This window comes from Pseudogymnoascus destructans (assembly GCF_001641265.1).
Source record: "Pseudogymnoascus destructans isolate 20631-21 unplaced genomic scaffold scaffold_1, whole genome shotgun sequence".
NCBI lineage: Eukaryota > Fungi > Ascomycota > Leotiomycetes > Thelebolales > Thelebolaceae > Pseudogymnoascus > Pseudogymnoascus destructans.
The window spans coordinates 668,926-681,036 of NW_020167520.1; the positions used below are offsets into that span (position 1 = coordinate 668,926).

At 47.0% G+C, this 12,111-nt stretch overlaps 1 protein-coding gene across 1 annotated transcript; it reads left to right on the forward strand.

Annotated features, from left to right (window-relative positions):
• Positions 1–3,378: 3,378 nt before the first annotated feature.
• VC83_00198 (uncharacterized protein) lies at positions 3,379–3,801 on the forward strand (the record flags this gene model as incomplete). Its single annotated transcript, XM_024463894.1, has 1 exon — positions 3,379–3,801. The coding sequence occupies one exon, from the start codon at positions 3,379–3,381 to the stop codon at positions 3,799–3,801; it is 423 nt and encodes a 140-aa protein (XP_024328125.1).
• Positions 3,802–12,111: the final 8,310 nt, after the last annotated feature.

Consider the following 12,111-nt stretch of genomic DNA (forward strand, 5'->3'; position numbering starts at 1 on the left):
CGGGGGGGGGGGGGGGGGGGGGGGGGGGGTTGGCCGTCGATGCGTGTATGTGCGTCGGTGCGGATGAGGATTGACGATGAGGGCTGGTAGGATCGTGATCGTGAGGCCGTTCGCGGAAAAAGGTTGGTATGTCTCTGGTCGGTGGTGGTGGTTGTTTGAATTTCGCAGGGCAAGATCAAAAACGAAGGTGATGTTTCTCTCTACCAATAGATATGAACGAGTGTCAGCAACTACTGCTGTGTGAATCTGTATTCACAACAGACAGCTGTTTGTAGTTGGTAAATTATTGGGGAGAACGGTGGTGGCTTTTTCGTGGTTGACGTGCCTAGGATGGATTGTTGAAGGAGATACAAAAGAGTGGATGACAATAACTTCGTTCCGTGTCGAAGGCGTTCGCGAGTGGCTTTCGAGGCTTGGCGGCGGGACTACAGATGGTACTTATTTTATGAATGAGATGGGAAATGGGATGGTAGGTATCTTTTGTATGTCGTGCTGTAGGGAAAGGTACTTTGGTGATTGGGGGGGGTTTGAGGTTGGTGGTGTGGATGGGGGAAGTACGAGTACGTAGCGATTTCCGATGAATTTTGTATACGAGGTGCATAAACATAAAAAGCTTTTTTAGGCAAAGAGTACTTGGGTTTATGGTGGTGAGGTGGTAGAAGAAGGAGGTATCTTTTAGTTGGTGATTCTCAGGCAAAGAGTACGTGGGTTTATGGTGGTGGGGTGGTAGAAGAAGGAGGTATCTTTTGGTTAGTGATTCTCAGGCAAAGAGTACTTGGGTTTATGGTGGTGGTGTAGTAGAAGAAGGAGGTATCTTTTGGTTAGTGATACCTGTGTCCAGGTTTATACTCTACTATATCCCCTGGGGGGATAGTATACCCACTGCCCTCCACTACTGTATTCAACACCAAAAAGTACCGCCCATCACCATCCATCACCGCCCATCACCGCCCATCACCGCCCATCACCGCCCATCACCGCCCATCACATCCCCAACAGCAACGGAAAGCACACCCCGTTGTACTTTCCCGTGAAGAAAGAACGCCCGACGATCCCAACAGCTGGAAAATAATGGAGCCCATGATGGGATGATCTGGGATGGACCTGATATGAAATCGTATCAACGCACTGCATGCGTGCCCCTTCTCCGTAGCAATGTCTCACTTCGTGGCTACCACCACCACCCGGTCACCGGTCACGGCTTTTTGTCTATGGCTGCTAACTGGCCTGTCTGGTCCAGCCGGTTTAGTTATGACATCACACACGCCATGCACCCAGCTAGTACATGACGGTCATCTGTATGGGAAAATCACAGAGTGCTTTCCACTACGGAGCTTAGGGGCAATCGCGAAACGGGTGGAGATGACGAAAACTGTCTTTGTCCAGTACAGGTTTTTGGAGCAAGAGCAGGCAAGAGCGGCCGGACCGGGGGGTGGCTGGAATGGAAGTACTCGAGTATCATACATAACTACTTGGACAACTGTACTCCGTAGTGAGTACCAGAAAAAACGACCCTAGCAACGCTGATAGCCAACGACCTAGATCGATCATCGAATCGCGTCGGCGAATCGATTGGGGATGGGCGTGGGCGATGGGCGTGGGCGATGGGCGTGGGCGATGGGCGATGCCGGTGCCAGGTAAGTCTTGAAACCGTAGTTTTGCTGTAGCTTTAGTATCCGTCGGCGAAATAGGTACGTACGTACGGCGGATATCTAGAGTGCCCACACGATGCTCTGGCCAGCCCTGACTAGGGCTCGCTCTACAGATATGCCCTCCCCCTCGAGATTCGCGCTCTGATATGGAAATCGACCGGAGAAGGGGATGATGGTCGGGCATCTAGTCTGGAGGCAGAGCGGCAGTTGGGGGAGCGGCAATTGGAAGATACTCGTAAGATGAGTAGAGCGGGTAAAGCGGGTAAGGCGGACATAATGAGCAGACTTTTGGACAATCCAACAGAGATACGGATAAGTATAGAAAGAATACGGAGTAGAAAGTATAGAAAAGCGTACAGGTATCCGCATGTACGAGTACCAAAACGCATGTTCAAATGAGGTAACCACATCAAAACGTGGAAAATAATCACTCAACCTCAACAAACATTCACTATCACAATCACCTTCTTTCTACATCTCGGTCATCACATCAACACTTCTATTATCCGAGAATAGACACAACCCTACGAGAAGTACGGAGTCTACATAAAACCCCCCCCTCTCACAAACAGGCGCCTGCAAAAGATATTCCTCTCTCGTGTCAATTCCCTCTAAACTGCCCATCATGACGTCCCCCCCCTCTCCCCCCCCTCTATCTCCCCCCATCTCCAATCCCCAATCCCTCCCCAATCCCTCCCCAATCCATCCCCAATCCCTCCCCAATCCCTCCCCAATCCCTCCCCAATCCATCCCCAATCCATCCCCAATCCATCCCCAATCCATCCCCAATCCATCCCCAATCCCTCCCCAATCATCCCTCCACATCCCCCCAATCTCCAATCTCCCACCACGCCAGGAACGCGTTCAACTTTCAACCCCCTGGGTCATAATCGCTAGTGTCGCGGTACGTACCCCGACGTACTTTGCTTGTGCCTTTCGCCACTAAAAACAAATTAATTTCCACATCCGCCGAAATGTGGAGGAAATAGGTCAGGAACAGGACATATTCATCTTACATAGTAGAACCGTAGCTGCCCTTCCCCAGCACACCCAACCACCACAACCACCACAACCACCACAACCACCACAACCACCACAACCACCACAACCACCACAACCACCACAACCACCACAACCACCACAACCACCACAACCACCACAACCACCACAACCACCACAACCACCACAACCACCACAACCACCACAACCACCACAACCGCCAAACCACCACAACCACCACAACCACCACAACCACCACAACCACCACAACCACCACAACCACCACAACCGCCAAACCACCACAACCACCACAACCACCACAACCGCCACAACCGCCAAACCACCACAACCGCCAAACCACCACAACCACCACAACCGCCACAACCGCCAACACACCCACCCACCACCTCGCCGCCTCCAAACTTGGCTCGCTCACCATCCACACCCCCCTACACACCTGCAAGCACCACCACCTCACCACAACCCCTGCCGAGCTGACGTCGTGCCGCGGAGCGGGGAGGGGTAGGGGGGTAGTGGTGGTTGTGCCAAGGCCAAGAGGTCTGGGTGTCGATCTTGGGTGGGCTGCTGGTTGTTGTGTGGGGATGGTGATGGGCATTGGTGATGGGCATTGGTGATGTGCATTGGTGATGGGCATTGATGTGTTCTGTGAGTTTGCCAGTATGCATGTGTGGAGATTGGGAATGCAGGATGGGTGGGTGAGTGACTGATGAGTGTCGTGGTAGAGTACTACTGGACTGTGAGATATGTCTCCCTACACTCCCTCCCCCTTTCCCACCCGCATCACCACCACCACCACCGGTTCTCCAGTATACCATACCGTAACACAAAAATCAAATACCATCCATCCTCCCCCCTACCTCCTATCCCCTACCTTTTCCCCTACCTCTTTCCCTACCTCTTCCCCTACCTCTTCCCCTACCTTTTCCCCTACCTCTTTCCCTACCTCTTCCCCTACCTCTTCCCCTACCATTTTTTTCCTAAAGAAGAAAAAGTGATCTCCCGTCAACTTGCCAGACGATTGATGGATGAACTGCCAAACAGATCACCAGGGGGGGGGTTGACCTATTCAAGGTCCTCGTCGGAGAATGGAAAGGGCCAAGACGGGATAGACGTTGTGGCATGTTGCTAGTGGGTGTTGATCTCCCTTCCTGGGGCCGGATATTGATGCTAAATGGGATGGGAGGGTGTTGGTCATGATTGAGGGTGGGATGGGATGGGAGGGTGTTGGTCATGATTGGGGGTGGGATGGGATGGAGGATAGGGGTAGTGGGGGTTTGAGACTGATGCTTTGGGGGGGGTTGCGTGTTTGTTGGTGTGGTTTGTTTTGGTTTTCTTTATTGTTATTTGTCTATACTGCGAGGAGAGGGGGTTTTCATGTAGGTGCTACAACTGTCTTTGTCAAAAGTTAAGTAAGATTTACTGCCATTGTCAAGCTCTCTACTTCTCGTTTTTCTCTCTCAGCTGGCTGCGTATAGTTTATCACCCCTTCTATCATCTTAGTAAGTGTGCTGTTAAAGAGCTTGCTCCATAACGTCAAATCTGAGTAAACTCAAAGGTTAACTTTCAATTTCTCTCAATATTTCAAATATATCTCCATTTTCCAATATTCCCATACACCAACACAAAACTCAAGCCCCCCCGAAAAAACCCCCCTTTGACAAAGCCACCATCCCTTCGGCCTTACTGCCCACCTCCACATCATTTCATATAGCCTCTACGTCACTGAAGACACTTCATCCAGCTCGAGGGCGCGGATTGGATGGTCCTGCGCGATGAGGATGTGGGTGCGTCTGGGGCAGGGGTTGAGGGTGTGGGAGTACAGCACTGTATAATCGCCAGTGCGAGTTAGAGACGGGGGGTCTGGTGGATGAGGCGCACAGGTCGCTGATACAGAGAGGTTGGAGGGAATTGGTATGGCTGACAAAGTTTATGAGACTGTCCATAGGGGGAAGAAGCCGAGGGCGAGCAAGGGGTGGATAGGAAGACGACGCTCAAGATTGATAGGGAGAGCCATGAAATTCTCCAAGCCGGGTACTGGTGCTGAAAAAATGGGAGAGTGGCCCTTGCATGCACATGAAAGTCGCAATACATTTATTTAAACGGGTCATCATTGGTGAAGATTTTATGGCAACGTTGTGAGATGAGTCTTGGGGTTGGGGAACACAAGTATATTGGGCTGGGGGGCCGGCGGGTTCGGTATATTCTGTTTGAAGTGTATTGCACGATTTAACGATATGATGATTTAATATTACGACAAAATGTAGCTAGATTCAGTGTTGCCCGAGTACTACTCAGAGTACTACTCAGAGATCTTCGAGTAGAGTACTGTTTTTTGGGCTCGAGTAGAGTAGTACTACGAGTACTACTCGAGTATAAAAATGAAAACATGATTGATAGCTATATAGACTACAGTAACTATGCATCCTCATCTTCCTCTGAATCCTCACCTGCTGATACCACGCCCCAATTCCTAAGACATATAAGATATCGTAGTGTAGATGGTGCTAATCTGTTCCGTTTCTTTGTAATAATATCTCCACCAACACTAAACACTCGCTCAGATTCCGCTGATGTAGCAGGAATTGCTAAATGATCTTTGGCAATTGCGGCAAGTATTGGATATTGGTATTGCTTACTTGCCCAAAACTTGAGTATATCAATTTTAGGCCCAAGAGTTGGCTCGTTCATCCAGCGCTTCCATTCTGGATCTAAATCTGGCTGCCGTTGTGAGACATATAGCTCATCCTCAGAATCAGACTCCGTCTTCTTAGAATTCTCATCTTCTAATTCCTCATCTTGGATACTTTCCATAACTGTTGAAGGAGGAGGTTGCTCAGACTGATTGGTTAGGCGTGTGGCTCGCCAACCGAATCGGGTTGCGGACCACCCACAAATAGTTCCGTAGATAGCTTCACTCAGAACAACAACAATACAAAAAACATATATTCAAGTGAACTGTTGTTCAACTCAACGTGATAACTATGCCGCTGCAGATACAGATACACCACTGATCTCAACAGGTTATGAGCCCGGCTATCGCAAAAGCCAAAAAAGTTATCATATTCAGAGAAGTGCTCATTACAGCACATACAATCTGAATTCGTGGACAAGCGCTAACATACAGCACATACACTCCACGAAAACCTCAAGACGAACTTGCAGCCTCTAGCAGATGATCGATTCAACTCAGCAAGAAGAGGAAGAAGAAGATCAATTCTACAATCTAGGAAGCCCCAGATCGAATTCATCATCCATCATCCAACTCTCACAAACTCGAAATTCCTTATCCAAACACACAAGACCTTTCACAATGGGTGAAGGCAATGGAGGTCGGAATAACCTCCCAGAGAACATGAAACTCCGAGGAGAGGAGAATTACATACAATGGAAAACTGCGATGGAGGACCTCGCGGATGCCAACGACCTTGTCCGTTTCGTACACCCAAAAGGCAAAGCTCCTCCACAAGCAGATGAGTTCGATGAGAAGGTGGACATTGAGAAACTCGCCACATGGAAAGCGTGGAAAGCAGGAGACGCATCGATGAAACTCATCATCCAAACTAATGTGAAGAAAACACCATCACAGCTGCTTGCAGGTTGCAAGTCAGCACGCGAAATGTGGGTGATCTTACAGTCTCAATATGAAGGAACTGGCGCAGTTCTCAACTTCAATGCAATTGAAACATACACCAAGATCAAGTACGAAGACTACGCAAACCTTGAACAATTCATCATTGGGTTCAAGAAAGCAATTGAGAAGCTCGCCAACCTCGAGATCTCTCCACCAGATGCGTGGCATCCAATTCTCTTCATCATGGCACTTTCAGATGCATGGCCAATCTGGGCAGAACGCCAGCGCTCGAATACCCGTAGTGAAGTAACAAAGCTCACACTCTCCGCGCTTATTGAGGATATTACGGATGAAGCTCACAAGAAGGACAAGAAAGCAGATGGAAGCATACACTACAATGGCAAACCACCTACGAAGGGCAAACCAAATTCGAAATTCAAAGACAGTGCAAAAGGGAAGAGTGGAAAGATGTGCAAGAACTGCGAAAATCCAAACGCAAGGCATGAACCCGAAAACTGCTTCGTTACAAACAAGAAGCTCCGTCACGAATGGGAACAACGGACTGGAAAGAAGTTCATGCCATTTAAACCGTCAAACTCAAGTAGCAAATCAAACAAGCTAAAGTGAGGCAAATTATGACAGAGATCTAATTCAACGAGTCTCTAAAACACAGCATGAAGAGCATCACTCAGAAATCGAAAATGAGAGCGAGATCTCAGAATCCGAAAACTCACCTCAGGAACTAGAACTTCATGAGTTGGATCAATACTCAGAAGTCGATGATGAGGATATAGAGCTGATGCCCACTATCACAGCGAGGAGAACTCGAAAGGTTTATATCCCAAAACCTGAGTTCAACAGGGTCACCCGCAACCAAACCCGCGAGCGACCACAACAGCCATATCAACCACAACAGCCACCGCAAGCTATGAAGCTCACTCAACAGTCACAGAACCAGAATTCGAGCTCAGCATTCATTGCAGCATTCACAGCTGGAGCACATACATCTATCTACGATGATCCAAGTACAATTGAAGAAGCAAAGCAGCAAGCAGACTGGCCAGAATGGCAAGCCGCCATCCAAAAGGAATACCGAAACCTCAAACACAAGGGCACTTGGAAGCTTATGCAGCGAACTCAACTACCATCACACGCGAAAGTGCTACCAGGAAAGCTAGTCCTCAAAACCAAGAGAGACAAGAATGGCTCTATCATGAAGCGCAAAGCGAGATGGGTTGCAAAAGGTTTTAGACAGAAACAGGGAACTGATTTTGATCAGACATATGCTGGAGTGTGCAAGACAACAACATGGAAACTCGCAATCGCAATCGCAGCATTTTTCGGACTTGAAATTGAGCAAGTGGATGTGGTTGGAGCCTTCCTCAATTCTGATACGGACACAGAAATCTTCATGGATGTTCCACCAGACTGGGAAGTCAATGGCAGCATACTGGAAAATGCGCCAAATTGGATGTGCCATCTACAGAAAGCACTTTACGGATTGAAGCAAGCACCTCGACTTTGGCAAAGAGAGCTTGCAAAGGCACTTCATGGACTTGGATTCACTGCATGCGCAAGCGATTACAGCGTTTATTGCAATCAGAAGACAGGAATCCTCATCGTCACATATGTGGATGATATGCTGATCATTAGCAAACAAATCACAACAATCCAAGGGCTGAAGAAGGAGCTGATGCGAAAATTCGAAATTGAAGACCTTGGGCCAGCAGCATACTTTGTAGGGGTGAGGATCACACGCAACAGAGAGGCAGGAACAATTTCCCTCTGTCAAGATGCATACATCACAAAGATTCTGCACCGCTATGGCATGGAGAATTGCAAGGCAGTGGACACACCTGTGGCTACAGGAGCTGCAGAAGTCATGATCCCATTTAAAGGCAAGGCTTCACACGCAGAAATTGAACTCTATGGATCGAAGATTGGATCGCTCATGTACCTCGCTGTCCAGACTCGACCAGATATCTCATATGGAGTCTCTGTTCTGTCCAGATTCCTCACTAATCCTTCGCCAGCTCACATGAAAGCAGCAGATCGAATCCTCCACTACTTACAAGGCACAAAGATGCTTGGAATCGAATATGGCATGCAAGGCGATACGCAGCTCCATGGATACTGTGACTCAGACTATGCAAGCGATAAAGCAAACCGTAAATCGGTCCTTGGAAATGCCTTCTTCTTCGCCGGAGGTGTGATTTCACACACTTCAAAGCGACAACAGACCGTGGCACAATCGACCACAGAAGCAGAGTACTACGCACTCGCAAAGGCGGTGTCAGAAGCACTATGGCTACAACAGATCATGAAGCAGATGATGTACACAGGAAATGACATTCAAGCTACGAAGATCTATGGAGACAACCAAGGCTCATTGAGCTTGGCCGAAAACCCCAAATTCCACCAGAGAACCAAGCATATCGATGTCAAGCACCACTTCATTCGGGAGCACATTGAAAATGGGTCAATTGACCTCTGGTATGTGGAAACAGCCAACATGGTAGCAGATGGATTGACCAAGCCGCTACCCGCCACACAACATGAGAAGTTCATACAGCAGCTTCAGATGAAGGTGATCACGGCCTAGGAAATGGGAATGGCCTCAATTCAGTCATGCAAAGGGGTGTGTTGAAGGAGGAGGTTGCTCAGACTGATTGGTCAGGCGTGTGGCTCGCCAACCGAATCGGGTTGCGGACCACCCACAAATAGTTCCGTAGATAGCTTCACTCAGAACAACAACAATACAAAAAACATATATTCAAGTGAACTGTTGTTCAACTCAACGTGATAACTATGCCGCTGCAGATACAGATACACCACTGATCTCAACAATAACCTTTGCTGCTTGGATGTCTAATGCCTTGCCTGAATATTTATAATAACAGTCTTGCCATTGTGCTTTTGCCCGCCTTTTTCGCATGTCTTGAATGCTTTTTGGCCAAATAATATCAAATACGTTAAAGTTATAACGTGGGTCGCATATTGTAGCTATAGTTGAATGACTCCGCTGTTGATTTGTTGCAAGTGTATAATACTCATTAAGCTTTTTTAATGCTGCTAAACAAGCGTCGTATATTGTGCTATTCTCTGTATATCCAGCTTTAAAGACTTCAAGCTTTTGCGTCATTCTCATATACTGTATAACAGCATAATTTAAAGTAGAATAAGAAGAGCCTTGTAGCTTCTCTGTTGGGCGTATAAAGATATAAAAAAAATCTAATAACGCCTTCATCGTTTGCCAATCTTTTGCTGTTAAAGCTATATCTTTCATACTTAAATCAAGCTGTTGAGATGCACAGAGAGCTGTTATTGGACCTTGTAATCTTAACGCTAAATGAAGCATATAATATGTTGAGCTCCATCGTACTGGCATATTGAGGCTAAGCTGCTTAAACTCAATATTTGCAGCTTCACATTGCTTTTTTAAGGCATCCTTCCATTGTCGTCGGTTGCGAAACACATATATATGACGCCAAAGTTTGCTAAGAACAACTACTGACTCATTTTCTGGTAGTGATGGAACTCGGGCAGCTCCATACTCAAGGCGGTATGCGTTTGGCTCATCTGCTGGTACTGCCTTTAACGATGTTAAAGCAGCTTGAACAGCAAGGTTCATCATTTGCCAATCTTTTGCTGTTAAAGCTATATCTTTCATACTTAAATCAAGCTGTTGAGATGCACAGAGAGCTGTTATTGGACCTTGTAATCTTAACGCTAAATGAAGCATATAATATGTTGAGCTCCATCGTACTGGCATATCGAGGCTAAGCTGCTTAAACTCAATATTTGCAGCTTCACATTGCTTTTTTAAGGCATCCTTCCATTGTCGTCGGTTGCGAAACACATATATATGACGCCAAAGTTTGCTAAGAACAACTACTGACTCATTTTCTGGTAGTGATGGAACTCGGGCAGCTCCATACTCAAGGCGGTATGCATTTGGCTCATCTGCTGGTACTGCCTTTAACGATGTTAAAGCAGCTTGAACAGCAAGGTTTATAATGTGCCCAATACATCTGACATCACCTTCTTTTGTTGTATATGCCCATGGTTGCTGTAATGTAGTTTCGTTCTTGCATGCTAAGTTCTCATATTCTGAGAGCATGGTAGTGTTTGCAGAAGTGTTATCACGAGTGATAGTAAAAGCTGCAGGAGTAATACCATAGTCGTCTGTAACAGCTATTAACTGCCCTGCAAGATATTCACCAGAATGGATTGGCTCTTGTAGCTCAATAACATCTAAGACTGTACATCGTAATTATCACTTATCAGAGATTCAATGTGCTGTTACTGCAGCGTATTCAGAATAGTTGCGTGCAGACCAAGTATCAGTTGTTAAAGATATCCGTCCACCTTGTGCAGTATGCTGCTGTAATTCAAGTTGTAACCTTGCTGTAACGCTGACTTCTAAACGATAGAAGACACAGAGGTTCTCTTGCGTAAAGGTTTACTTATCAGAGGAGGCAGGGGATCAGACACAAAGGCTTCAAGTAACACGTTACTAGTATATAACAAATACTGTATTGAGTTGAGCACGAAGCTCCTATCTAAGAACTAACTATCTACTTATATAGTGGCGTCGTGCCTAGTGGACTCCTGGGAACTCACTCGAGTCCTCGGAGTCCTGGACTCTTAGGATTCTTCTCATCATCCTGCGAGTCCGTCACGTGCCTAGTGGACTCCTGGGAACTCACTCGAGTCCTCGGAGTCCTGGACTCTTAGGACTCTTCTCATCATCCTGCGAGTCCGTCACGTGATACTTTCGGAACTACTATTCCCCGCTGCCCCTCCAGGTACCAGGGCCGGTCTCATGCGACCTCCCTCCTTCCTGTCCTGTAGTTGGCCAGCCTTCTTGTTCCGTCGTAACACTTGCTTTATGAATGCAAAATATCCGTTGCAAGTCTCTTGCAATTGTCGTCCGTCCAATTACAAGTGTTGTTGGATTTAAATGGCTAACAAGCTGCCGGAAGGATAGACTCTCAGATGTACGCAATGGTAGGTTATTAGACACAATACATGAGAGTAGAAGCTCTCTAAATTTTGACGAATTTGGTGCATGGCTAGGTACTTTGCGAGGCTGGAAGAATGTAGCTGTAGTTGAAGAAGAAGGCTGTGTATCTCCGTCTTGAACATGCTTTTTCTTATATTGTGCATGTATTGCTGGATGTTGTGTCTTTAAATGCTTCCAAAGATTACTCGTTGTCTGCATCTTTGTAGGTTGTGATGGTGTATATGTGCAATGTGGCTGCAAGCACTTAAATTGGCGTTTGGGCAGAAGTGAAGTCGGAAGCCTCACTTCACTGCCTGCATTACTTTGATTCTGAAAGGCGCATTATCAAGAACAGTACGAGAGTATAGACCCTTTGCAAAGAGGATTGAGTCAGAATCTGGTAACAGTTGGTCTTGAGGCCGTACAGGCATGCGTACAAGTGGTAGGGGCAAGAGTGGATCTTGAGAGGCATTCTCATATTCGCCCGGGTCGTCTAGGGGCGGCGGTGATAGCGAAGACTCGCTCATCTTGACGATGGTAAGTATCACAGTAATATTCAAGTCATTGAAAGCTTCACTTTGCCTATGCTATAATTCTGTCTACGTCCTTACCCCGCTCTCTTGGCTGTCTTGGCAACTACTCGAGTAGTACTCGAGTAGTTCAGATTTCTTCGAGTCGAGTAGTACTCGAGTAATTCCTCGAGTAGTACTCGCAACGAGTAGTACTCGGGCAACACTAATTCCAAGTAGCTTTAGTTTTAATACATATTCTGGTTATTTAATTATATTTTGAAGTAGTGGGGTGGGGAAAAGTGATCGACTCGGTGTACAACCACGTTATACATTATACCACTTATTAATCCC